At 55.2% G+C, this 25,549-nt stretch overlaps 1 protein-coding gene across 5 annotated transcripts in view; it reads left to right on the top strand.

The window, feature by feature from the left end:
* The window catches only part of AHNAK (AHNAK nucleoprotein), a 26,443-nt gene extending 1,563 nt beyond the window's left edge, over positions 1-24,880 (top strand). For 2 of the 5 annotated variants that reach the window (XM_025214916.1, XM_025214918.1), the window contains exons 2-6: positions 5,979-6,072; positions 7,364-7,520; positions 8,237-8,424; positions 8,949-11,112; positions 11,892-24,880. In XM_025214916.1, the coding sequence (XP_025070701.1) occupies positions 7,364-7,520; positions 8,237-8,424; positions 8,949-11,112; positions 11,892-23,989 (14,607 nt within the window). In that variant the 5' untranslated portion in view covers positions 5,979-6,072 and the 3' untranslated portion in view covers positions 23,990-24,880. Of the gene's footprint in view, positions 1-143; positions 639-5,102; positions 5,279-5,978; positions 6,073-7,363; positions 7,521-8,236; positions 8,425-8,948; positions 11,113-11,891 lie in introns of those variants that run through there. The other 3 variants (XM_025214919.1, XM_025214917.1, XM_025214915.1) reach the window with 3 other exon arrangements.
* The last annotated feature ends 669 nt before the right edge of the window (positions 24,881-25,549 follow it).

The following is a 25,549-nucleotide window of genomic DNA, read 5'->3' on the forward strand; positions in this document are numbered from 1 at the left end:
CGGCCCACGTGCAGGGCCGGGTGACTCGCACGGGTCCGGCCCGGTGCGCCAAGCCAGCCGGGGCAGGAGAAGCTCCTCCCTGCTTATGCAATGCAGGGCTCGGTGTCCAGAACGCGCTGCCCGGTGGGTCCGGCTAGCGCCGGGGAGACGCCAGGCTGCGATGGGGAGGCGGGCGCGGCGGCCTGTCTGGACCCATCCGTAGTGCCGGGATGACTCAGTCGGGCTTTCTGATCCTGGCGCAGAGCCTGCCCCTGCCCCAGCCCCGGGGGCACCGTGGGGAGAGGCTGCTTGCTGGGGGGGGCCAGCGCTTGGGAGCGGGGGCTGCGCTGCCAGTGCTGGGGCAGGCACCAGCACCCACCTTCGGCCTAGTCCGGCCTGGGTGTGTCCAGGGCAGGCGGGCTGCCCACGGGTGGCGGTGGCTCGAGGGGGGGTGCACACCCGTGACGCCCTCCCCCGCGCTGGGAGGAGAAGGCAGTTAGCAGCATCAGGCCTGGAGAGACCGAAGCGAAGCTCGTCTGTCTCCCCGGGACCAGAGCCGCCCGTGTGCCCGGCCGGGCTGGGGTTGGAGCCGGAGTGACCCGAGACGCGGAGCGAAGCCCTTGCTGCTGCTCTGCCCTCACCTCCTCGTCCTGGGGCCCGTGAGTCACTTCCCCCTTTCTTTGCTGCTCGTCCAGGTCTTGGAGGGGGCTCACGTGTGCCCACCCCGGCGGCAAGGCCCGTGCGCCCCGTCGCGGGATGTGCACGGGCTACGTGTGGCGTTCCCGGGCGAGTCTCCCCAGAGCCAGCCGCAGAGGCTGCAGGAGCCATTTGTCTGCGTTCGCTGCCATGTGCAATTAGGCTGGTATGAAGCAGAGACGCTCCATGCCAGAGGGCGTGGCGGCCTGGCCGGGGCTCCCACCAGGCGCTGCATGGCCCAGCCGGGCGCGCAGGGAAGGGGTCTGGGTCCGGGCAGGGTCTCTGGCCACCCTGAGCCCCCTCCAGCAAGGAAGACCCATGTCTGTGTTGGAGCTGAGCTGCAGGGGTGGGCACGCAGCTCCCTGGGCTCTCGCCGCCCCCGAGCGCATTTCCAGTGGCAGCTGGGGCGGGCAGCTGCCTGGCATCGCCTTTGCCAGGCCCCTGCCCTGGGCTGTGAAGGGGTGGCGGAGGGGGGGACCTGCAATGCCAACACCTGCCGTCGTGTGCCCCTGCATGGGCAGGGACCTCCCCAGCTGCGTCTCTGCAGCTCTGCCCTCTCCCCAGCTCAGAGGCTGCAGCCTGCGGGTACCCAGCCTGGCTTTGCGGCACTCCCAGCTCCACGACACGGCTGGGCAAGAAGCTTTGGGCTTCTCGATGCATGTGGTGGCTGCAAAACCAGGGAGTAAATGTTGCCTGGGGTGGGGGGTCAGGTCAGAGCAGAGCCCCCTCCACCCCGCCCGTCTCCGACGGCTGCCGGGATAGAGCCGGGTTGTGCAGTGGGGGGTCTCGGTGCTGCAGATCTTGGGGTTTGGGATGTGGCAGGGAGAGCCCGGTGTGCCTGGGCGCTGCGGGAGGAGATCCCAGGACTGGGGCAGAGTGGAGGGGACGTGTCTCAGGGCTGGGCTACGCCGGGGCGCTGCACAAGTGACCTGGGGCTGGGAGGCTCCTGGGTGCTGGCCTAGACCCGGACAATGCCCTCGTGGGGTGGTGCCGAGGTGTCGTCGAGCAGATGCCGCTGCGTCTTGGGCGTAGCGGAGGGGATGTGGCCAGGTCCCAGGGCTGGAGGCCCCCTGAGATGATGGGCGGGGGGGGAAGAAGGTGCGTGCACCCCACGGCTCGCTCCTTCCTCCCCCCCAGCCGGGGCCGAGCGCCGGCTGGGGATTTTCCGAGATTAGCCGGAGCCGCGGGCCCAGCCTGGCTCAGCAGATCCTTCCTTTGTGCGCTGACCTTTCTGGAGCCCGGGCTTGGGCTGGCGTCGGGCATCGGGCCCTGCGGGCACGGCAGCGATTTAGCCGCGTCCAGCAGGCCCGGGCGGATGCTGGGCCAGCTCCTGTGCTGTGGGTGCGGGGCCCCTTGTGCAGAGGGTGGGAGAGGCGGTCTGCTGCGGATCCGTGCAGGGGGGACAGGGATGGTCGCGGTGTGGGCGAGAGCAGCCCCCAGAGCAAACCACCCCTGTGGCCTCTCCTCCCTGGAGGTTGTGAAACCGGCTCTTGGCGAATGCCTCGGACTGGCTGGGATCACAAGGCCCCGCTCAGAAATGCGGCTGCCTCTGGGGTGGGGCGGGGCAGCTATGCAGCAAGACTGCCTGGGCCTGGGGAAGGGGGAGGACAGGGTGACTCCCGCGGGGAGGGCTTCCTCCAAAGGGCTGTCCAGTGCGGTGCTGGGGTCCCGCCAGGCCAGTGCAAGACGAGGAGCTGCAGCTGCAATGCAGACTGGCGGCAGCAGCGTGCACCCCAACTGGGCCTCCCCCCCCCCCCCCATATCGCACGAGCAGACGGGGTGTACTGGAGGCCCGCGTGAAAAGAGCCCCCGCCCTGGTTTTTCTGGCTGGACGAGGGGTCGGGCGTGTGTCCTGTCCTGGGGAGCAGGCAGGGGAGCTTTGCCCCAGGGGGCAGCCTCCCCCTGCCACCTCGAGGGGCCCCGTAGGGCGCGAAGAGGCGGCTAAAAATACAGGGCGAGGAGCACGCGGCTAACCTGAGAATAGCAGCAGCTGGCCGGGGTTGCATTGCATTGCTTGCATTGCTGGCCGGGTCGCTGGCCGTGGTTTCCCCTTTCCGGGGGGTGGCGGGGGGTGGCAGCTTGTGGGGGTGGGATCCTTGCCCTTGCTGCCGCCTTCCCTCTTGCCCAGGCTGGGGGATTTGAGGGTCTCTCCTTGGTGGGAGCTGCGGGGAGAGGCCCCAATCCCGCTGGCACGCCCCACTGCTTGTGCTGCCACGTTGGAGGCAACGCGGAGGTGCAAACCCCGGCCCCGGTGTGGGTGCAAGGGCCAGCAGCTCCCCCTGCGCGCGCTGGGGCTGCGAGCTCGAGGCAGCCGCTGGGGTGGGGCAGGGAGGAAGGAAGGGAGGGTGGAGCTGGGGGGGCCCCAGCTGCAGGGCTGACCCGGCAGTCCGGTTCCTTCCCTACCCCCACCGACAGCCCTTGCTTGGGGACCTGGCCAGGAGGCATCCCAGGCTTTTGTCCCTGGGCCCGGTGCCTCTCCCTTTGTTCACACACGGCTCTCCCGGGCGCTGAGTCACCCGGCAGCACCCTCCGCGCCCAGCCCGCGGGGCTCCGCTGCCCCGCCTGACTCACCAGCCGGGTGGCTTTGCCCTGGGGATGGGCAGCGCCCCCGTCTTCGGGTGCTGCCGGACCTAACCTCTGTCCCCGTCCCACCGGGACAGGGTGCCCCACGGCCCCGATGCCCCCGCTGTTGAGGACGGGCCTGTCGGGGCTCCCGGCAGGGCAGGAAGGAGCCCGCGTGGGGGGCAGAGGAGCGTGGCGGGGGCAGCCGTTGTTGGCATTTGCAGGGCTGCGGCGGGAAGGCAGCAATGCGAGGCCCTTGCGGGGAGCTGGGTGCCCCATGAGAAGCCAGGAGGCTGCTTTGGAGCAGGGCACAGACCCGAGCTGTGGGTTTGCCAAAGCAAAGCGCAGCCCCCAGGAGCCTTGATGTACGTGGTTCCCCGTCCCGGAAAGCCTTTTGCAAAGCCTGGCAGGGCCCCGCTGGGGCTGCGGTTTCACCTCGACCCTGGCCTGGGCACGGGGCTGGAGGTGGAGGGCACGGTCTGTGCCGGGTGGCGGGGCGGGTCCGGCGACGCGGGGTTGGAGCACGGGACGGTTCGACGCCTACTCCTTTCCCAGGCGAGCGCGTGCGGCCCTGGGCTGGGGCTCGCTTTTAAGGGCGAAGGCAGGTGCAGAGACGGGGACCGGTGCATTGGGCCCCCTGGCGCCCCGCGTGACCTGAAACTCCCTTGCCGCCTGCGTGGCCCCCGGGCCGGGACCCTCCGTACTTTTGACTTTGCGCCCCCCCTGGTTTGTGTCGGGAGCCGACCCATCCCCGGTGCCCGGCCGGGCCTCCCCTTCTCTCCCCACCGCCGGCCGTGGACGCGATTGGGTTTCAGCAGGGACCTGGAGCTGCCGCAATGGAAACATGGTTTTGCCTCCCGAGCTGGGGAGAGGAAAGGCAAGGCGGAGCTGCCTGCGTGGGTGGGTGCCTGCAGACGGGTCCCGCGGAGGAGTGCCGCCCTCTGGCGATGAGCGAGGGGCTCGCCAGCCCCTGCAGCGTGTCAGGAAACCCCCTTTTCCTCTGCCCCCCCCCAAAAAAAACAACTACCCCGCCCTCCCCGCAAAGGGTGTCTAGGGGGACACGATCCCTTGCAGCAAGGGCAGTGCTTGGCAGAGGGGCCCGGAGCAGGCCGGGTGCCCCCACGCCCCGGCGGGACCCTCACGTTCTCTGGCCCGTGCCAGGCCTCGCTATCTGCGCCCGGGGGTTTTCGGGTTGGCGGGGGTGCCGCGCTGCGGGCAAAGAGGCCGCAGCATTCAAACCACCCAGAGCGTTTCCTTCCTGCCTGGGTTTCAAGTCGTTTCAAGTGCTACCAGCAGGCAAAGCTCCTGGGTTTGCACGGGCTTTCCTCGCCTCCAACCCACCTGGCCCCGTTACACCCCGAGGCAAAGCTGCCACTGACCGCGGCGGGCGCGGGTCCCCCCAGTTGGCCGCGGGCGTTCAGGGCTGTATTTAACGTAAAACGACGGGGCGTGGGGGGTGGTGTCTGCGGCCCCCTTCGCACCCTGATGAGGAACAGTTCAGTAACAGACCTGTGCTGTTAGGACATGCCATACAGTTATGGAATTATATCATTATAGCACATCAATTATCATTACATCATTGTAACGCAGCGTGTCATTATAACATGGAGACGTAATAATAACAGCGTACAACTGCTATTCCTAATCACAGAACTCCAATAATAATACTAACGATGCAATCAATAAGAATAATAATACTACTACTGCCATTATCAGTGCTATTCTTCTGATCGATTGCAATGTAATCGATGTGGTGTTCAGGGATGATTAAGAAGGGAACTTCCCCTTTACCGATCCCGGCCCGGTTCTGGTCCCCGCAGCTCTGAAAGGAGACAGGGTGACAAGGATGACCCGTGGTCTGGAGGGGTTTCCCTGTGAGGCGAGCCTAACGAGGCCTCTTCTGATTAGAAGAGAGATGCTGGAGGGGGGGGCACATACATGACAAGGCTCTACGGAAAACTCAGTGGGGAAGAGAAAGTCGGTAGGGATTCATTGTTGACCGTCTCTCACCAGACAAGAACGAGGGGTCGATGTGAAACAGGTAGGCAGTCAGTCGAAAACGAACACCGGGCACTTCTTTTCCCCCCCAGCGCAGAGTAAAAGCGTGGGGCTCGTTATCACGGGACAGGGGGAAGCTGGCAGCGTAGCCGGATGCACCAAGGGAGCGGCCGCTTGCTTGGAGGAAAGGGGCACCGGTAGCTACGGGGCACGGCAGCGAGGGGCGCGGCCCCCGCTTCACCACTGCCTGCACCCTCGATGCCGGAGGCTGCAAGTGGGAGTCGAACTCGGACCCTGGTCACTCCCCTACAGTACAGGCCCCGCTCTCTGCCCGCCGCGGGGCACGGGAGACCGGTCCAGACGGACGTAGGGCCTGACCCAGGAAATTGCCGCGCTCATATTCTGATGATGTTGGATGCTAATTGTGCATCGCCACGGCAAGATTTGACTCTTAGAGCTTTTCAGCTGGGTGCTGGTGTGGTCTTACTTAAGTGCCAAGTGCTGGGACTGCAGTCACCCCAAATCCAGGAAGCCTTTTGGGCAGAGCTGGGATGCCTGCTCTGGGAAGGGAGCGGGGGCCGGCAGGGGAGGGCAGTGGGGGCTGAGGGTGAGAGCAGGCTTTGTGGGGGTCGTCCTTTGCAGACGCAGACAAAGCGATGCGCTCGTGCACGCCCCGCCAGCACGGGGTGCTTCATGCCCCCCAGCACGGGGTGCTTGACTCTGGACTCCGATTTCTCTGCCAGGCTGGGAAACTGCACCGAAGATCACCGAAGGATAAGCAAGTGAAAAGAGAGGAGTTCCTGGGGCGGTTCCAGCCCGGACCAGAGTCCCTGAAAGGTCAGTGGAGCCGGCCGGGTCCCACCAGCTCCGTTGCAGATCCCGTCCTCGACAGGGCGTGGTCTGTGCTTTCTCCGTGACTCACTTTGCCCGCTCCCGTCTGGGCGGAGGCCAACTCTGAGCATGGGCCAGCCTGCAGCCTGGGAGACCTCTGCTGGGGGGGGGATCCTTCCCTCCCCTGCACACAAAGGAGCATTTCTGCTTCCTTGGAGCATGCCTGTGCCTGCCTGGCGCAGCCTGCCCGAGGGCCCAGACTCCTCGCCGTCCCGCTGGGGCACCCCTGCCACCCCTCTTTATCTCGCGGTCCCTCTGCATCCTCTTAGCTTCCAGCTGGGGCCTCACGGGGAAGCGACGTGGCCAAGCGCCAGCGCACCAATGCCAGCCGCCTCCCCACAGCGAGTGCTGGAGACGTGGAGCAGCTGGTCGCACGTGCCGGGATCCCTCCAGGCCATCTCCACGGGCCTGGGTGCTTTGTCCCGTGGGGGCTTTTATTTTGTCTGGAGAAGTACAAGAGAAGCCAAAGGAAGTTCCTTCCGACTCTTCCCCAGTTAATTGGGCATGTCACGCACCGGTTTATTGTAGACTGGTAACCACACCCTGGTTGCTTGGGATCTCCTCAATCAGGCACCATGACCCAGAGCAGCTACATCCAGCAGACAATACACCGAGGTCCTCCCTGCCGGGTGGGGAGCGCTCAGGCCCCTCCGAGTCCGTCCTCGTGGTCGAGGCGAGCTCCAGATTCCCACCCGGAAGAGGTTTACACGGTTCAGGTTCAGATGCCTGCGCTCCTGCCCGTTTCATAGTTCGTGGTTGTTCGGGGCTGGAAGGGACCTTGCAGACCACCCGGTCCAGCCCCGCCGCGCTGGGGCAGGAAAGCTCTGGGCCAGCGGGGCAGGGAAACCGAGTCACAGCCTGTGGCCACTGGCCCGTTTCTCTGCAAGAACGATCTTTTGGCCACAGGGAAACTGAGTCACGACCCGTGCTCTTCCCTGGGGTCGCCTCATAGCTTTGGGCGTGATCGCCAGCCCACACATCTCAGTTCCCGGGAAACTGTCCCGCACCATCCGCCGTCCCTCGCACGTTGATCATCCAGATTGACCCGCTCCTGGGATCAATGTCTGTGCGGAGGAGGGATGTCGGGACACCCCCAGCAGAGCAACGAGCGGGGAGGGGGTGCTCAGGACCCCCCGACAGGTGTCCGCCCAGGCACAGCGGACTCCCCAGGCTCTGGCCCACAGTGGCTGCCAGCCGTGCTTCTCACCCCGGTGCCTTCCTGTGTTTCACCCTCCAGATGGAGCAGAAAGAGGAAGAAACGCGGGAGATCCTGCTCCCCAACTGGCAAGGCAGCGGCTCCCACGGCATCACCCTCGACCAGACGGACGAGGGTGTCTTCGTGAAGCAGGTGGTGCAGAACTCCCCCGCGGCCAAGACCGGCGCCGTGAAGGAGGGTGAGCGTCCTCTCCCCGCGTTTCTGCCTTTCCGTAGGACTTCCCTGCCATTGCAACCTCCTGCTCCTGTGCTGGGTCGGCAGCGGAGCACGTCGAGCCCCTGAGACAGCCGAGCCCGAAGCCTTCCAGCCTGGCTTTTTTAGACTCGTTAAGACTCTAGGTCCCCTGGGAAAACGCCCGCTCTTAGTTTTCGCTCCTCTCTTTTTGGAGGACAGCAACGTACTATAGCAATTCATGGAAGTACTGGAGCAAGTCTCCTGCTGCAAAGAGCTCAGAAAGACCAGACCAGGTCCGAGTGGTTTTTTAACACCGTGGATTTCTACGGGACACCTCTGGGCTGGTCTTGTGAAGGGTGCTGGCCGTGTGTGGCACCCTTGAGAGTTGCCACAGCCCCCAGGTTGAGAATCACTGGTCTGAACAGAGGCCCTGAGAAGGGAAGGGAAGGGAAGGGAAGGGAAAGGCAGCAGCAGAAGTGGGGATTGAACCCAGGACCCCCGGTGCCCTGCCCACCGAGCAGCACAGGCTGCCCAGGAGAGGCAGCGATGCCCTCCCTGCCGTGCCCTGCTCCTGGCAGGGGTGTTCGCTCACGGCCAGCCCCTTCTGGCATTGCAGCTGTTGGTGCTTCCAGGCGCGGCAAGGACCGAGCACTTGTGGTCTGACCCCGGCCCCCCGGGCCAATGCAACCTGGCGTCACCCCTCCCTCCTTGCACCCACAGGAGATCAGATTGTGAGCGCCACAGTCTACTTCGACAACCTGCAGTCTGGGGAGGTCTCGCAGCTCCTGAAAACCATGGGCCACCACACCGTGGGGCTGCGGCTACAGCGGAAGGGGGACAGGTCCCCGCTGCCGGGACAGTCCTGGTCACACGATGTCTTCACGCACAGCGGTCCAGAGGTGGTTCTGGTGAGCGACAGCGACACGCCAGCTCTGGCTTGGCGGGAGGGGAGGGGAGGGGCGGGGAGGGCGAGTAGGGAGCAGCCCCTGGGTCCTGCAGCCTTTCCTGTACGGACCCCGGAGCCGCCGTCGTCAGGGCCAAGGAGGTGCCGTGAGGCTGCGGAGAGGATTTGCAGGGAGATGCCGGCCAGCCCTGCCTGGCCTGAGACTGCTAGCCACCCGCCACGGCCAGAAAGCAGCTGGCAGGGCTGAGCCAGGCTGGGCGGAGACCCTGGGAACGGAGCTGAGTTAGCATTTCTGAGAGGCAAACTTGGCCGGCAGCTCTGGGCATCTCTGGCCAAGGCTGGCGGGGCCATTGCCGCACGGAGATGCCCCTAGAAGCGAGCCGTGGCCAGCGCGTGGCACTGCATTGATTCAGTGCAGTGCACGGAGCCCTCTTTCCCCTCCAAGCTGCAGTCACCAGGAGAAAGGAAAGGCAGAGGTTAGGGTGAGGATTAGGACCCCTGGTGCTAATAAATGCCTTTCATTCCTAGAGTGGAGACGACGAGGAATACCAACGGATTTACACCACGAAAATCAAGCCACGGCTGAAGTCGGAGGATGCAGCAGAGGCTGAGAAGGCCGGGACGCAAAGCAGGACCATCACCGTCACCAAGAAGGTCACAGCGTACACTGTGGATGTCACGGGGCCCGAAGGAGCCAAGGACATCGATGTCACAAGCCCGGAGTTTAAAATCAAGATGCCGAGGCATGAATTCACCCACGTCACGAGAACTACAGAGTATGAAACGGAGGTGGGGAGGCCCACGGTCAAAATCCCAGCTGTGGACTTGCATGGGAGGACGGTCCAAGCCACAGACCTCAGCGCGGGCGTCCGAAGGGGCGCTCCTGGCATCTCCTGCTCCAGGCCAACGGTGGAGGTATCTGCCGGGAAGCTGGATGTGGGTGCCCCCGGCAGCCATGTGGGAAGACCTGACATCAGCGTATCAGGACCCCACGTCACAGGCGCGCAGCTGAGAACTCACACGGGCTTTCACGCCCCAGACAGCCACGTTCCAGGGACGGAAGCAGGAAAATCAGTGACGGTGGAAGTCCCCGGGTTTCATGTCTCTGGCGCCAGGTTCCCGGCCTCTGAGGTCCGCTCCCCTGGGATGGATGGGACAGACCCCGCGGGACCCCTAGATGCAGGGTTTCACGTGAGGGGCGGTCAAACAGGAGTTTCTGGCATTGATATTAAAGCACAAGTCCCGGGAGCCAAATTCCCACAGGTTGATGTCTCTGGTCCCAAGGCTGATCTATCGTTTCCCAAAACGAAGGGCTTTGGAGTTGATATTTCTGGCCCTCAGATCCGGGGGGATCTTGAACCTCCTCGGGTGGACGTTTCTGTTCCAGGAATCAAAGGTGCTGGGCAAGACCTCACGGGCCCAAGTATTAATGTTGAGAGCACTGGAAAAATAAACATGCCTGCCATGAAGATGCCCAAATTTGGATTTGCGGTTTCAGGCCCTGGTCTTGACGTCCAAATGCCACAGGCCGGGGCTGATCTGTCTGCGCCAAAGATACAGGCTCCTCAGGTCGATATTGCACCTTCCTCTGTTCACATTGAAGGTCCCAAATTGACGAGGCCTTCGGTGGAAGGGCCTAAAATATCAGGGCCACAGGTGGACGTGGATCTAAAAGGCCCTGGGCTAAGAGGAACTGTGCAGGTTCCCTCTCCAACACTAGGAGGTCCCAGTGTTGATATCAGAGGCCCCGAGGGCGACCTTGCTGCTGTTCCAGGGGCTGAAGGAAAAATAAAAATGCCCCAAATGAAATTCCCTAAATTCAGTGCATCGGGCCCGACTGTGGATGTGGCTCTTCCCAAAGGAGGGGTGGCAGTGACAGGACCCAAGGGAGATATTGGCACCCCTGGTCTGCACCTGGAAGGAGAATGGAAAGGTCCTAAACTAACGAAGCCTGAATTCCTTGCTCAGACACCGCAGATCTCCATGTCTGATGTGAACTTGAATCTGAAAGGCCCCAGTCTGCAGGGACGGAAGACAGATATTTCTGGGGGTCTGAAAGGACCTGCTATGGGCATCAAAGGCCCAAAGTTAGACCTTGAAGCTCCTGCCGTCAGCATCCAGCGTCCAGAAGGTCAACTCAAAGGGCCTGATGTGTCCCTGCCAGATGTGAATGTGAACCTGAAGGGGCCCAAGGTGAAGGGAGATATGGGTGTTTCCGTCCCCGGGATAACAGGTGACTTCAAAGGGCCTCAGGTTGACATCCAAGGTCCCAAAGTGGGAATAGACGCTCCTGCCATAGATATCAAAGGGCCGGAAGGACACCTGAAAGGCCCCAAATTTAAGGTGCCTGAAATGCATGCCAAGACCCCCCATATATCAATCCCTGACATTGACTTGAACCTGAAAGGCCCTAAACTGAAGGGGGATGTGGATGTTTCTGTTCCAAAGATAAAGGGTGACCTGAAAGCCCCTAGCATTGATGTCAAAGGTCCAAAGGTTGACATTGATGTCCCAGATGTGGACATTCATGGCCCAGAGGGCAGATTGAAGATGCCCAAAATGAAGATGCCTAAGTTTGGGGTGCCAGGCCTGAAAGGAGAGGGCCCTGATGTGGACATAACACTGCCAAAAGGGGAGGTGGAGATTTCTGGTCCAAAGGTCGACATTGCTGCTCCCAGCTTGGACATCAAAGGCCCAGAAGGAAAACTGAAAGGTCCCAAAATTACGATGCCAGAAATGCACGTCAAGGCACCAAAGATCTCCATGCCTGATGTTGATCTGGGTTTGAAGGGTCCTAAGGTCAAGGGGGATGTGGATATTTCTGTTCCAAAGGTTGAAGGTGACCTGAAAGGCCCCAGCATTGATATCAAGGGCCCGAAGGTTGACATTGATGTCCCAGACATGGACATTCATGGCCCAGAGGGCAAACTGAAGATGCCCAAAATGAAGATGCCCAAGTTTGGGATGCCAGGCCTGAAAGGGGAGGGCCCTGATGTGGAAATTTCTGGTCCAAAGGTCGACTTTGTTGCTCCCAGCGTGGACATTGAAGGCCCAGAGGGAAAAGTGAAAGGCCCCAAGTTTAAGATGCCTGAAATGCATGCCAAGACCCCCCATATATCAATCCCTGACATAGACTTGAACCTGAAAGGCCCTAAACTGAAGGGGGATGTGGATGTTTCTGTTCCAAAGATAAAGGGTGACCTGCAAGCCCCTGGCATCGATGTCAAAGGCCCAAAGGTTGACATTGATGTCCCAGATGTGGACATTCATGGCCCAGAGGGCAGATTGAAGATGCCCAAGCTGAAGATGCCCAAGTTTGGGGTGCCAGGTCTGAAAGGGGAGGGCCCTGATGTGGACATAACACTGCCAAAAGGGGAGGTGGAGATTTCTGGTCCAAAGGTTGACCTTGCTGCTCCCAGCTTGGACATTGAAGGTCCAGAAGGAAAACTGAAAGGCCCCAAGTTTAAGAAGGCCCAGAAGGAAAACTGAAAGGCCCCAAGTTTAAGATGCCTGAGCTAAATATCCAGGCCCCCAAAATCTCCATGCCAGATGCAGACCTTAGTTTGAAGGCACCTAAACTGAAGGGAAATGTGGATACTTCTGGTCTGAAGATGGAAGGTGATTTCAGAGGGCCCCAAGTGGATGTGGATGTTCCTGATGTGGATTTGGAGTGTCCAGAAGGCAAAGTAAAGGGCCCTAAATTTAAAATGCCCAAACTAAATATTAAGGCCCCTAAGATCTCTATGCCAGATGTGGACTTGAATCTGAAAGGACCTAAAGCAAGAGGAGGGATGGATGTTACTGTCCCAAAGATAGAAGGTGATTTGAAAGGACCTGAAATTGATATCAAGGGTCCAAAACTGGATGTGGAAGCACCTGACATGGACCTGGAGTGCCCTGAAGGAAAACTGAGAGGTCCGAAATTTAAGATGCCTGAAATGCATATCAAAGCCCCCAAAATCTCCATGCCAGATGTCGACCTGAATCTGAAAGCCCCAAAATTAAAAGGTGAGGTTGATATCTCTGCTCCTAAACTGGAAGGAGATTTGAAAGGGCCTGATATTGACATCAGGGGCCCCAAAGTAGACATTGATGCCCCAGAAATGGATATTCATGGCCCAGAAGGTAAATTCAAAATGCCCAAATTCAAAATGCCCAAAATTGGGATGCCTGGTTTCAAAGGAGAGGGACCTGATGTGGATGTGAAGCTTCCAAAAGGGGAGGTGGACGTCTCTGGTCCCAAGATAGACATTGGTGCCCCAGAGTTGGACATTGAAGGCCCAGAAGGAAAACTGCGAGGCCCCAAATTTAAGATGCCCGAGATGCACATCAAGGCTCCAAAAATCTCTATGCCAGACGTTGACTTAAACCTGAAAGGGCCCAAGCTGAAGGGGGACGTGGACGTTTCTGTCCCAAAAATAGAAGGTGACCTGAAGGGTCCCAGCATGGAGCTTCAGGGCCCCAAAGTGGACATTGACGCGCCAGATGTGGACATTCGTGGACCAGAGGGTAAATTCAAAATGCCTAAGTTCAAAATGCCCAAGTTTGGGATGCCTGGGTTCAAAGGGGAGGGGCCAGATGTGGATGTAAGTCTTCCTAAAGGGGAGGTGGATATTTCTGGGCCCAAGGTAGAGGTTGATGCCCCAGATGTGAACATCGAAGGTCCAGAGGGAAAAGTAAAAGGCCCCAAATTTAAGATGCCTGACATGCATTTCAGCGTTCCTAAAATCTCTATGCCAGATATAGACTTGAAGGGACCTAAAGTGAAGGGGGACATGGATGTTTCTGTCCCCAAAATAGAAGGCGACTTGAAAGGACCTGATGTTGACATTAAGGGTCCAAAATTGGACGTGGATGCTCCAGACCTTGAGATTGAAGGTCCTGAAGGGAAATGGAAAGGACCCAAATTCAAGATGCCTGAAATGCATATTAAGGCACCTAAAATGTCTATGCCTGATGTAGACTTTAATTTGAAAGGCCCCAAAATGAAGGGGGATGTGGATGTTTCAGCTCCAAAGATACACGGGGATTTGAAAGGCCCCAAGGTGGACATAGAGTGCCCTGATGTCGACATTGAGGGTCCTGAGGGAAAACTGAAAGGTCCCAAATTTAAGATGCCTGAAATGCATTTCAAGGCCCCCAAAATCTCCATGCCTGATGTTGATTTGAATTTGAAAGGTCCTAAATGGAAAGGGGGTGTGGATGTTTCCGCTCCCAAGTTAGAAGGGGATTTGAAAGCACCAGATATAGACATCAAGGGCCCCAAAGTAGATGTTGATATCCCTGATGTCGACATTGAGGGTCCAGAGGGAAAAATTAAAGGCCCCAAATTCAAGATGCCTGAAATGCATTTCAAAGCCCCTAAAATCTCAATGCCTGACTTTGACCTGAACCTGAAAGGGCCTAAAGTGAAGGGGGATGTGGATGTTTCTGTGCCCAAAGTGAAGGGAGATCTGAAAGGGCCAGAGGTGGATATCAAAGGCCCCAAACTGGACATTGATGCCCCTGATGTGGACCTGGAAGGCCCAGAAGGAAAGCTGAGGGGCCCCAAATTCAAGATACCTGAGATGCATTTCAAGGCCCCCAAAATCTCCATGCCCGATGTCGATTTGAATTTGAGAGGTCCAAAAGTGAAGGGGGGTGTGGATGTTTCTGCTCCCAAACTGGAAGGTGATCTGAAGGGTCCTGATGTCGATATCAGAGGCCCCAAAGTGGACATAGGGGTCCCAGACGTGGACATTGAAGGCCCAGAGGGGAAACTGAAAGGCCCCAAATTCAAGATGCCCGAGATGCATTTCAAAGCCCCCAAAATCTCGATGCCTGACTTTGACCTGAACCTGAAAGGGCCTAAAGTGAAGGGGGACGTGGATGTTTCTGTGCCCAAAGTGGAGGGAGACCTGAAGGGGCCGGAGGTGGATATCAAGGGCCCCAAACTGGACATTGATGTCCCTGATGTGAACTTGGAAGGCCCAGAAGGAAAGCTGAGGGGCCCCAAATTCAAGATGCCTGAGATGCATTTCAAGGCCCCCAAAATCTCCATGCCCGATGTTGACTTGAATTTGAGAGGTCCAAAACTGAAGGGGGATGTGGATGTTTCTGCTCCAAAGCTGGAGGGTGACTTGAAGGGTCCTGAGATTGACATCAGAGGCCCCAAAGTGGACATTGATGCCCCAGACGTGGATATTCATGGTCCAGAGGGGAAATTCAAGATGCCCAAGTTTAAGATGCCCAAATTTGGGATGCCTGGGTTCAAAGGGGAGGGGCCAGATGTGGATGTAAGCCTCCCGAAAGGGGAGGTGGATATTTCTGGTCCCAAAGTAGATATTGGGGGTCCCGATTTGGATATTGAAGGCCCGGAGGGAAAGCTCCGAGGTCCCAAATTTAAGATGCCTGAGATGCACATCAAGGCCCCCAAAATCTCCATGCCTGATATTGATTTGAATTTGAAAGGTCCTAAAGTGAAGGGGGGTGTGGATGTCTCTGCTCCCAAACTGGAAGGTGATTTGAAAGGCCCAGATGTGGACATCAAAGGCCCCAAAGTGGACATAGGGGTCCCAGACGTGGACATTGAAGGCCCAGAGGGGAAACTGAAAGGCCCCAAATTCAAGATGCCCGAGATGCATTTCAAAGCCCCCAAAATCTCGATGCCTGACTTTGACCTGAACCTGAAAGGGCCTAAGCTGAAGGGAGACATGGATGTTTCTGTGCCCAAAATGGGGGGAGACCTGAAGGGGCCGGAGGTGGATATCAAGGGCCCCAAACTGGACATTGATGTCCCTGATGTGGACTTGGAAGGCCCAGAGGGAAAGCTGAGGGGCCCCAAATTCAAGATGCCTGAGATGCATTTCAAGGCCCCCAAAATCTCCATGCCCGATGTTGACTTGAATTTGAGAGGTCCAAAACTGAAGGGGGATGTGGATGTTTCTGCTCCAAAGCTGGAGGGTGACTTGAAGGGTCCTGAGATTGACATCAAGGGCCCCAAAGTTGACATTGATGCTCCAGATTTGGAAATTCATGGTCCAGAAAGTAAATTCAAGATGCCCAAGTTTAAGATGCCCAAATTTGGGATGCCTGGGTTCAAAGGGGAGGGGCCAGATGTGGATGTAAGCCTCCCAAAAGCTGACATTGATATTTCTGGTCCCAAAGTAGACATTGAGGGTCCCGATTTGGATATTGAAGGCCCTGAGGGAAAGCTCCGAGGTCCCAAATTTAAGATGCCTGACATGCACATGAAGACCCCCAAAATCTCCATGCCTGACATTGATTTAAATTTGAAAGGTCCAAAACTGAAGGGAGATGTGGATGTTTCTGTTCCAAAGCTGGGGGGTGATTTGAAGGGGCCTGATATTGATATTAAAGGCCCCAAAATTGACATTGATGCTCCTGATGTGGATATTCATGGCCCAGAGGGGAAATTCAAAATGCCCAAATTCAAAATGCCCAAATTTGGGATGCCTGGGCTGAAAGGGGAGGGGCCAGACTTGGATGTAAGCCTCCCAAAAGGGGATATTGATATTTCCGGTCCCAAAGTAGACATTGAGGGTCCTGATTTGGATATTGAAGGCCCTGAGGGAAAGCTCCGAGGTCCCAAATTTAAGATGCCTGAAATGCATATCAAGACACCAAAGATCTCCATGCCTGATGTTGATTTGAATTTGAAAGGTCCAAAACTGAAGGGGGATGTGGAAGTGTCTGTTCCAAAGCTGGAGGGTGACTTGAAGGGTCCTGAGATTGACATCAAGGGCCCCAAAGTTGACATTGATGCTCCAGATTTGGAAATTCATGGTCCAGAAAGTAAATTCAAGATGCCCAAGTTTAAGATGCCCAAGTTTGGGATGCCTGGGCTCAAAGCAGAGGGGCTGGATGTGGATGTAAGCCTCCCGAAAGCTGACATTGATATTTCTGGTCCCAAAGTAGACATTGAGGGTCCCGATTTGGATATTGAAGGCCCGGAGGGAAAGCTCCGAGGTCCCAAATTTAAGATGCCTGAAATGCATATCAAGGCCCCCAAAATCTCCATGCCTGACATTGATTTGAATTTGAAGGGCCCTAAACTGAAGGGAGATGTTGATGTCTCAGCTCCAAAGATAGAGGGTGACTTGAAGGGGCCTGATTTTGACATCAAAGGCCCCAAAGTGGACATTGATGCCCCAGACGTGGATATTCATGGTCCAGAGGGGAGATTCAAGATGCCCAAGTTTAAGATGCCCAAATTTGGGATGCCTGGGTTCAAAGGGGAGGGGCCAGATGTGGATGTAAGCCTCCCGAAAGCTGACATTGATATTTCTGGTCCCAAAGTAGACATTGAGGGTCCTGATTTGGATATTGAAGGCCCGGAGGGAAAGCTCCGAGGTCCCAAATTTAAGATGCCTGAAATGCATATCAAGACACCAAAGATCTCCATGCCTGATGTTGATTTGAATTTGAAAGGCCCTAAACTGAAGGGAGATGTGGATGTTTCACTTCCCAAAATGGAGGGAGATTTGAAAGGGCCTGATATTGACATCAAGGGCCCCAAAGTTGACATTGATACTCCGGATGTGGATATTCATGGCCCTGAGGGGAAATTCAAAATGCCTAAGTTTAAGATGCCAAAGTTTGGGATGCCTGGGTTCAAAGGGGAAGGACCAGACATTGATGTAAACCTTCCAGCAGCAGAAGTGGATATTTCTGGGCCTAAGGTAGATATTGATGCTCCTGAATTGGACCTTGAAGGTCCAGAAGGCAAGCTCAGAGGTCCCAAATTCAAGATGCCCGAGATGCATTTCAAAGCCCCTAAAATCTCAATGCCTGACTTTGACCTGAACCTGAAAGGGCCTAAAGTGAAGGGAGACATGGATGTTTCTTTGCCCAAAGTGGAGGGAGATCTGAAAGGGCCGGAGGTGGATATCAAAGGCCCCAAACTGGACATTGATGTCCCTGATGTGGACCTGGAAGGCCCAGAGGGAAAGCTGAAGGGTCCCAAATTCAAGATGCCAGAAATGCACATCAAGGCCCCTAAAATTTCCATGCCCGATGTCGATTTCAATCTGAAAGGCCCAAAACTAAAAGGAGATCTGGATGTGTCTGTTCCAAAGATACAGGGTGACCTGAAGGGGCCTGAGATTGATTTAGAAGGACCCAAACTGGACATCGATGCCCCAGACATGGATATACAGGGCCCAGAAGGGAAATTTAAAATGCCCAAATTCAAAATGCCCAAATTTGGGATGCCTGGGTTCAAAGGAGAAGGGCCAGACATGGACATAAACCTCCCGAAAGGGGAGGTTGACATTTCAGGCCCCAAAGTAGACATTGAAGGTCCTGATTTGGAAATTGAAGGCCCTGAAGGAAAGCTCAAAGGTCCCAAGTTCAAGATGCCTGAGATGCACATCAAGGCCCAAAAGATCTCCATGCCTGATGTTGATTTGAATTTGAAGGGGCCGAAGTTGAAGGGAGACATGGATGTTTCTGTTCCAAAAATAGAGGGTGAGCTGAAGGGTCCAGAGTTTGACATCAAAGGCCCCAGAATTGATATTGATACTCCCGATGTGGATCTTCACGGCCCTGAAGGTAAACTCAAAATGCCCAAATTCAAAATGCCCAAATTTGGGATGCCTGGGTTCAAAGGAGAAGGAGATGTGGATGTAAGCCTCCCGAAAGGGGAGATTGACATTTCAGGTCCCAAGGTGGACCTTGAAGGTCCTCATTTGGACATTGAAGGGCCAGAAGGGAAGTTGAAGGGTCCCAAATTGAAGAAACCTGAAATGCATTTTAATGTGCCTAAAATCTCCATGCCTGATATTGACTTGAATTTGAAAGGACCCAAAATGAAGGGTGATGTTGATGTTTCTCTTCCTAAATTGGAAGGTGATTTGAAAGGTCCTAACATTGAAGTCAAAGGACCAGAGATCGATCTCGAGACACCAAAACTTGAAATAGAAGGAAAACCTAAAAAGTCAAGATTTAAGCTTCCTAAATTCAGTTTCTCTGGCCCTAAAGTTCAAACTCCTGACGTGGATGTGAAGGTAAAGAAACCGGATATTGATGTGTCCGGTCCAAAGGTGGACATTAGTGCTCCTGATGTTGACGTTCACGCAAAATCCAAAGGATCTAAATTCAAAATGCCTTTTCTGAGTATTTCATCCCCTAAAATGTCCATGCCAGATGTGGAATTAAATCTGAAGGGGCCTAAACTGAAAGGAGACTTGGATGTTTCTAGCCCGAAGCTGGAAGGGGAACTGAAGTGTCCTGAAGTTGATATCAAAGGTCCCAAACTGGACATTGATGCACCAGATGTTGATATTCATGGGCCTGAAGGAAAACTCAAAATGCCCAAATTAAAAATGCCCAAATTTGGCATGTCTGGCTTCAAAGGGGAGGCAGATGTGGATGTGAAACTTCCCAAGGCGGATGTCGACATTTCAGGTCCTAAGGTAGACATTGAAGCCCCCGACTTGAACATTGAAGGGCCAGAGGGAAAACTGAAAGGGCCCAAATTCAAGATGCCTGACATGCACATTGGTGTTCCTAAAATCTCCATGCCAGATATTGACTTGAATTTGAAAGGTCCTAAGTTGAAGGGAGATGTGGATGTGTCTGCTCCTAAGATAGAAGGTGGTTTGAAGGGGCCAGAAGTGGATATCAAAGGCCCAAAGCTGGACATAGATGCCCCTGATTTGAATATTGAAGGACCAGAGGGAAAACTGAAAGGCCCAAAATTTAAGATGCCAGAGATGAATATCAAGGCACCAAAAATCTCCATGCCTGACTTCGATCTCAATTTGAAAGGTCCCAAGCTGAAAGGGGATGTGGATCTGGACTTGTCTGTTCCAAAGGTAGAAGGTGACTTGAAAGGACCAGAGTTTGATATTAAGGGCCCCAAAGTGGACATAGAAGCTCCAGGACTTGATATCGAAGGTCCTGAGGGAAAATGGAAAAGTCCAAAATTTAAGATGCCTGAAATGAACATCAAGGCCCCCAAAATCTCCATGCCTGACTTTGACTTAAATCTGAAGGGCCCTAAACTGAAGGGAGACATGGATGTTTCTGCTCCTAAGTTGGAAGGGGATTTAAAAGGTCCTGAAATTGATATCAAAGGCCCCAAATTGGACATCGATGCCCCAGACATTGACATTCATGGCCCTGGAGGAAAACTGAAAATGCCCAAAATGAAGATGCCTAAATTCGGCGTGCCTGGGTTCAAAGGGGAAGGCCCCGATGTGGACGTCACTCTTCCGAAGGGAGAGTTTGAGATCTCGGGCCCTAAGGTAGATATTGATGCCCCAGATTTGAGTCTTGAAGGACCAGAAGGGAAGCTGAAAGGCCCCAAATTCAAGATGCCTGAAATGCATATCAAAGCTCCCAAAATCTCTATGCCTGACTTGGATTTGAATTTGAAAGGTCCTAAACTCAAGGGTGACTTGGACGTTTCAGCTCCTAAGATACAAGGGGATTTGAAAGGCCCAGATGTGGACATCAAAGGCCCCAAAGTGGACATAGAGTGCCCTGATGTTGACATTGAGGGTCCGGAAGGAAAACTGAAAGGCCCCAAATTCAAGATGCCCGAGATGCACTTCAAAGCCCCCAAAATCTCGATGCCTGACTTTGACCTGAACCTGAAAGGGCCTAAAGTGAAGGGGGACGTGGATGTTTCTGTGCCCAAAATGGAGGGAGACCTGAAGGGGCCGGAGGTGGATATCAAGGGCCCCAAACTGGACATTGATGTCCCTGATGTGGACTTGGAAGGCCCAGAGGGAAAGCTGAGGGGCCCCAAATTCAAGATGCCTGAGATGCATTTCAAGGCCCCCAAAATCTCCATGCCCGATGTTGATTTGAATTTGAGAGGTCCAAAACTGAAGGGAGATGTTGATGTCTCAGCTCCAAAGATAGAGGGCGACTTGAAGGGGCCTGATTTTGACATCAGAGGCCCCAAAGTGGACATTGATGCCCCAGACGTGGATATTCATGGTCCAGAGGGGAGATTCAAGATGCCCAAGTTTAAGATGCCCAAATTTGGGATGCCTGGGTTCAAAGGGGAAGGTCCAGATGTGGATGTAAGCCTCCCGAAAGCTGACATTGATATTTCTGGTCCCAAAGTAGACATTGAGGGTCCTGAGTTGGATATTGAAGGGCCAGAAGGGAAACTGAAAGGTCCCAAATTTAAGATGCCCGAGATGCACATTAAGGCTCCCAAAATCTCCATGCCTGATGTTGATTTGAATTTGAAAGGCCCTAAACTGAAGGGAGATGTGGATGTTTCACTTCCCAAATTGGAGGGAGATTTGAAAGGGCCTGATGTGGATATCAGTGTTCCTGACATGGACATTGAGGGTCCAGATGGAAAACTGAAGGGTCCCAAATTTAAGATGCCTGACATTAATATGCCTAAAATCTCTATGCCTGATTTTGACTTGAATTTGAAAGGCCCTAAATTGAAAGGGGATGTTGACATTTCTGTTCCAAAGGTTGAAGGGGATTTGAAAGGCCCCGACATTGACTTTAAAGGCCCCAAATTGGACATTGATGCTCCCAGCATTGACATAGAAGGGCCAGAAGGGAAACTGAAAGGTCCCAAATTTAAGATGCCTGAAATGCATGTCAAGGCCCCCAAAATGTCGATGCCTGACATCGACTTCAATCTGAAGGGCCCTAAACTGAAGGGAGACATGGATGTTTCTGCTCCTAAGTTGGAAGGGGATTTGAAAGGGCCTGAAATTGATATCAAAGGCCCCACATTGGACATCGATGCCCCAGACATTGACATTCATGGCCCTGCAGGAAAACTGAAAATGCCCAAAATGAAGATGCCTAAATTCGGCGTGCCTGGGTTCAAAGGGGAAGGCCCAGATGTGGACGTCAGTCTTCCGAAGGGAGAGTTTGAGATCTCAGGTCCTAAGGTAGACATCAATGCCCCAGATTTGAGTCTTGAAGGGCCAGAAGGCAAGCTGAAAGGCCCCAAATTCAAGAAGCCTGAGATGCATGTCAGTGTTCCCAAGATCTCCATGCCAGAAATTGACTTGAATTTAAAAGGCCATAAAATGAAAGGAGAATTTGATGCGTCTGTTCCAAAGATCGAAGGGAATTTGAAAGGTCCTGATGTTGATATTAGAGGCCCAGAGTTTGGTCTGAAGGGTCCTGATCTCGACATTGAATGTCCAGATGTGAATCTTGAGGGTCCAGAGGCAAATGTCAAACTTCCCAAGTTTAAGAAACCAAAATTTGGGTTTGGATTAAGGAGTCCTAAAGCAGAAGTGAAACCTCCAGCGGTAGAGATTGACCTCCCAGAAGGTGATCTGAATGTGGAGTCTCCCGACATTAGCATTTCGGCAAAAGGAAAGAAAAGCAAATTCAAAATGCCTAAGCTTCATATGAGCGGCCCGAAGGTGAAAGGAAAGAAGGGTGGGTTTGATGTGAGCGTTCCCGGCGGTGAGCTCGACTTGAAATCTCCTGACGTCGACGTGAATGTCACTAGTCCAGATGTAGCCATCAAAGGCGATGTGAATGTCAAAGCTCCTAAAGGGAAGAAACCTGTGTTTGGAAAATTTCCCTTTCCAGACGTCGAGTTTGACATCCGGTCATCCAAGTTCAAAGGCGACGTTTCTGCAACGGTCCCCAAAATAGAAGGGGAGCTTAAAACCCCAGGTTTGGATGTGGCAGCCCCCAGCCTCAGTGGAAAGCTCCCTGATGTTAGCCTGGATGTCTCAGCACCAGGCATCGAAGGAAGCATGAACCTTCCTTCGGCTGACTTCAGTGCTGAAGGGGTCAATGCAAAGCTGAAGGGACCCAAGGTGACCATGCCATCGGGAAACCTTTCGATGCCCCAAGTCTCTGGACCTGGTTTTGATGTAAACTTGAAAGGACCAAAAATCAAGGGAGACCTGGATATGTCAGGTGGCATCAGCGGCCCAACCGTGGGCGTGGATGCCCCAGACGTTGACATTGGAGGGAAGCTTAAAATGCCAAAGTTGAAATCTCCTGCTTTGGAGGGACCTCATGTTGACCTGGGCATGAAAGGAGATATTGGATTTTCAGGTCCGCACATCAGAGGGGGCATGAAAGCCCCAGACATGGATATTAATCTCAGTGCCCCAGACCTTGATATCAAAGGGCCTACAGTGAAAATGCCTTCTGTTGATATTTCTGCACCAGACTTGGATGTAAATTTGAAAGGACCAAAGTTGAAAGGTGATTTTACTGCATCCGGAGACATCAAGTCCCCCCAGGTGTCTGTAGACACCCCAGATGTCAACATAGGAGGTCCAGGAGCTACAATTAAACTTCCTTCCCTTAAACTCCCCCAATTCGGCATCTCCAGCCCTCACGTTGAGGGGTCAGACCTGGGCATGCATATTGAAGGACCACAAATAAAAGGAGACATGAAAGGCTCAGGGATTGGCATGGGGTTGGAGGGGCCAGCAGCAGAATTGAAGGGGCCTACATTCAAAATGCAGCCCTTAAACGGCTCTGGACCTGACCTTGACTTTGACTTGAAAGGACCAAAGCTGAAGGGCGACATTGGGGTCACTGGAGGTATTAGTGGCCCCAAATTTGGAGTGCAGGCACCAGAGGTCAGCCTGAAGGGTGCAGAGGGGAGTATGGGAGGTCTGAGAATGAACCTGCCCACACGTGAGATTTCGGGTTCCTACGATGGGAAAGTTTCCGGAGTGGGGCTTCATGCCGATGCCCCCGATGTCCATGTGAAAGGTCCCGCGTTCGACATGTCCATGCCAAAAGTGTCTGGGCCAGACTTTGATGTCAATTTGAAAGGGCCTAGAATCAAAGGAGGGGTTGGTATTTCTGGACCAAAGGTGGAAGGTGAGCTGAGAGGTCCCACGGTAGGCATCAGAGGCCCCAGCGCAGAGGTGAGCGTCCCCCAGGGCCACGTAGGGAGCGCATTAGGGAAAGTGTCATTCCCCAAGATGAGAATGCCCAAATTTGCATTTTCAGAGCCTGAGCTGGCGGGGCGGGAAGTGGGGGTGGATGTCGAGTTCCCTCAGGCGGATCCCAGCCTTCACGTGGGTGCTGTAGACGTGGAGTTTGACGACCCAGACATTAAACTGAAGAAATCCAAAATTAAGATGCCCAAATTCAATTTTTCCAAGCCAAAGGGCAAAGGTGTCAGCGTGGCCTCCCCGGAGGCCTCGGTGTCCGTCTCAGGGCCGAAGGGCGAACTGAAATCCTCCAAGGCGAGTCTGGGCTCGATGGAGGTGGAGCTGGAAGGAGGGGACGTGGCGGCCACTTCCCCCAAAGGGAAGTTCTCGTTATTTAAAAGCAAGAAGCCGCGCCACCGGTCGTCCTCGTTCAGCGACGAACATTCCTCCCATTCCACCCCCACGGGCACGTTGGAGCTAGAGGCCAGCGCGGGGGTCGAGAAGGGGAAGCAGGGCAAGCTGAAATTCGGGACATTCGGCGGCATCGGGTCGAAAACCAAAGGGTCTTACGAGGTCACAGGAAGTGACGACGAGGCAGGGAAGGGGCAGGCGGGCGGCAAGGCCCGGCTCTCGTCCTCCTCGAGCAACGACAGCGGGACGAAGGTGGGGATACGGCTGCCTTCGATAGAGCTGACGGTGGCGAAGAAGAAGGAGTGACATGTCTGTGTACATAGGCCTGTATATATCCTCTGTGTGTTTGTATATAAACCCCATCGCTTGGGATACTTTCGAGCTCAGCAATAACGGGAGCGATGCCTGGGTGGGAGGCTGGATTGCACGTAGTGGAAGGGGCTGCAGCAGGAGTGGGGGGCGGACGCACAGCTCTGCCCCCCACGCATTGGAGAGCTTCCTTGTGCTCGAGACTTCAGCGTGCGCCTTCAATGCTGAGAGCTTCAGTTTACTAGCAAGCTATATTTTGATATCGTTTTCCTTTTACTGAATATTTTCAGTGTTGGCTTATGGAAAGAACGTTTCCATTTTAATTACCTTCTGGCTGAAATTTCTATCATGAGAAAAGGATCTAGGAAAAACACTGTAAAATATATAGACACGACGGAGAGGTGTCAGTGTCGCAGCTGATTTGGGGGTCCGAAGCAAAAAGGTTCCTTCTCACCGTGGCACTGGCGGCGGGCGGGACGTCTAATCAAGCTGGTAGCCATATCCACAGATTAATTGGAGAATACTGAGCTGGGGGTTGCTTATACCTGGTGTTGAAAGTAGAACTTACTGGTGGAAAGTAGAACTGACCTCTGGAAAACTAACCGCGTGTACGTTGGGGCTGGGTTTCTTGACACCCTCTTAGTCGTCTCTGTATGTTTGTCGCGTTATTTTTTTGTACTATAAGAGAGGACTTTTCTTCGCTGTGGGGCAAGCCATCTGCAGTGGCCACTTTCCTGAGGCTTGTTATCATTTCTCTTAACAAATGTATCCTAACGGAGGAAAACAAAACACAACAACCCCCCCTCTTTCAGCACTTTAATGGCAAATTAACGGAGAATGTAAGAAGATTGATCTTGTAAAATGCAAATAAACTGTTTATTAACCTCACCCTGCTGGTCTGGAGTGCTTGGGGGCGGTCAAAAGGGCCCCTCCCATCCCAGTTCTTCCTCCGGGGCAGGCTGGAGAGGTCCCTGCAGGTAGGGTCAAGAGGGGAACAACCCCTAGTGCCTGCAAAACCCAGGAGCAATAAAGGACGGATGCAGCTAGCTCGGGGGGGCAGGGACTTAGGGCAGAGATGCAGCCACCTCTGGGGCCTGTTTCATTACAGTTGGACCTGTTTCTCAGATGCAGCTGGTTCTGGGGTGAAGCAGGTCGGGGGCTGTTATCGGGGGGGCCCACTGTGGCAGGGCTGTTCTTTGGGTGTCCCAGGGGGGCGGGGCAGGAACTCCATAGGGTCCAATGGGGGGGGGGGCTGATTTCTCTCAGGCATGTGGCCTGCCCTTGGTGGGTGTGGTTAGGCTTGGAGGGGACCCAATAGGGGTGGTGATGGGCATGGCTTCTGCTAAGTGGGGTAGGGATCTCTACGGACCCAATCCAGGGAGAGGGGTGTGGCCTGTCTCTTGTGGGTGTGGTCTGCCCTATGGGGTGGGTGGTCTTTAGGGGGTAATCCCAAGGGCAGGTGGGGGATGGTCCTACCTGGGGGTGGGGCCTGTCCCTGGCAGCAGGACTGTCACTGGTGGTGGGGGGGGGGGGCGGGCCCCCCTCCCCCCTGGGCGT

The sequence above is a fragment of the Alligator sinensis genome, unplaced genomic scaffold (assembly GCF_000455745.1).
Source record: "Alligator sinensis unplaced genomic scaffold, ASM45574v1 scaffold1302_1, whole genome shotgun sequence".
Taxonomy (NCBI): Eukaryota; Metazoa; Chordata; order Crocodylia; family Alligatoridae; genus Alligator; species Alligator sinensis.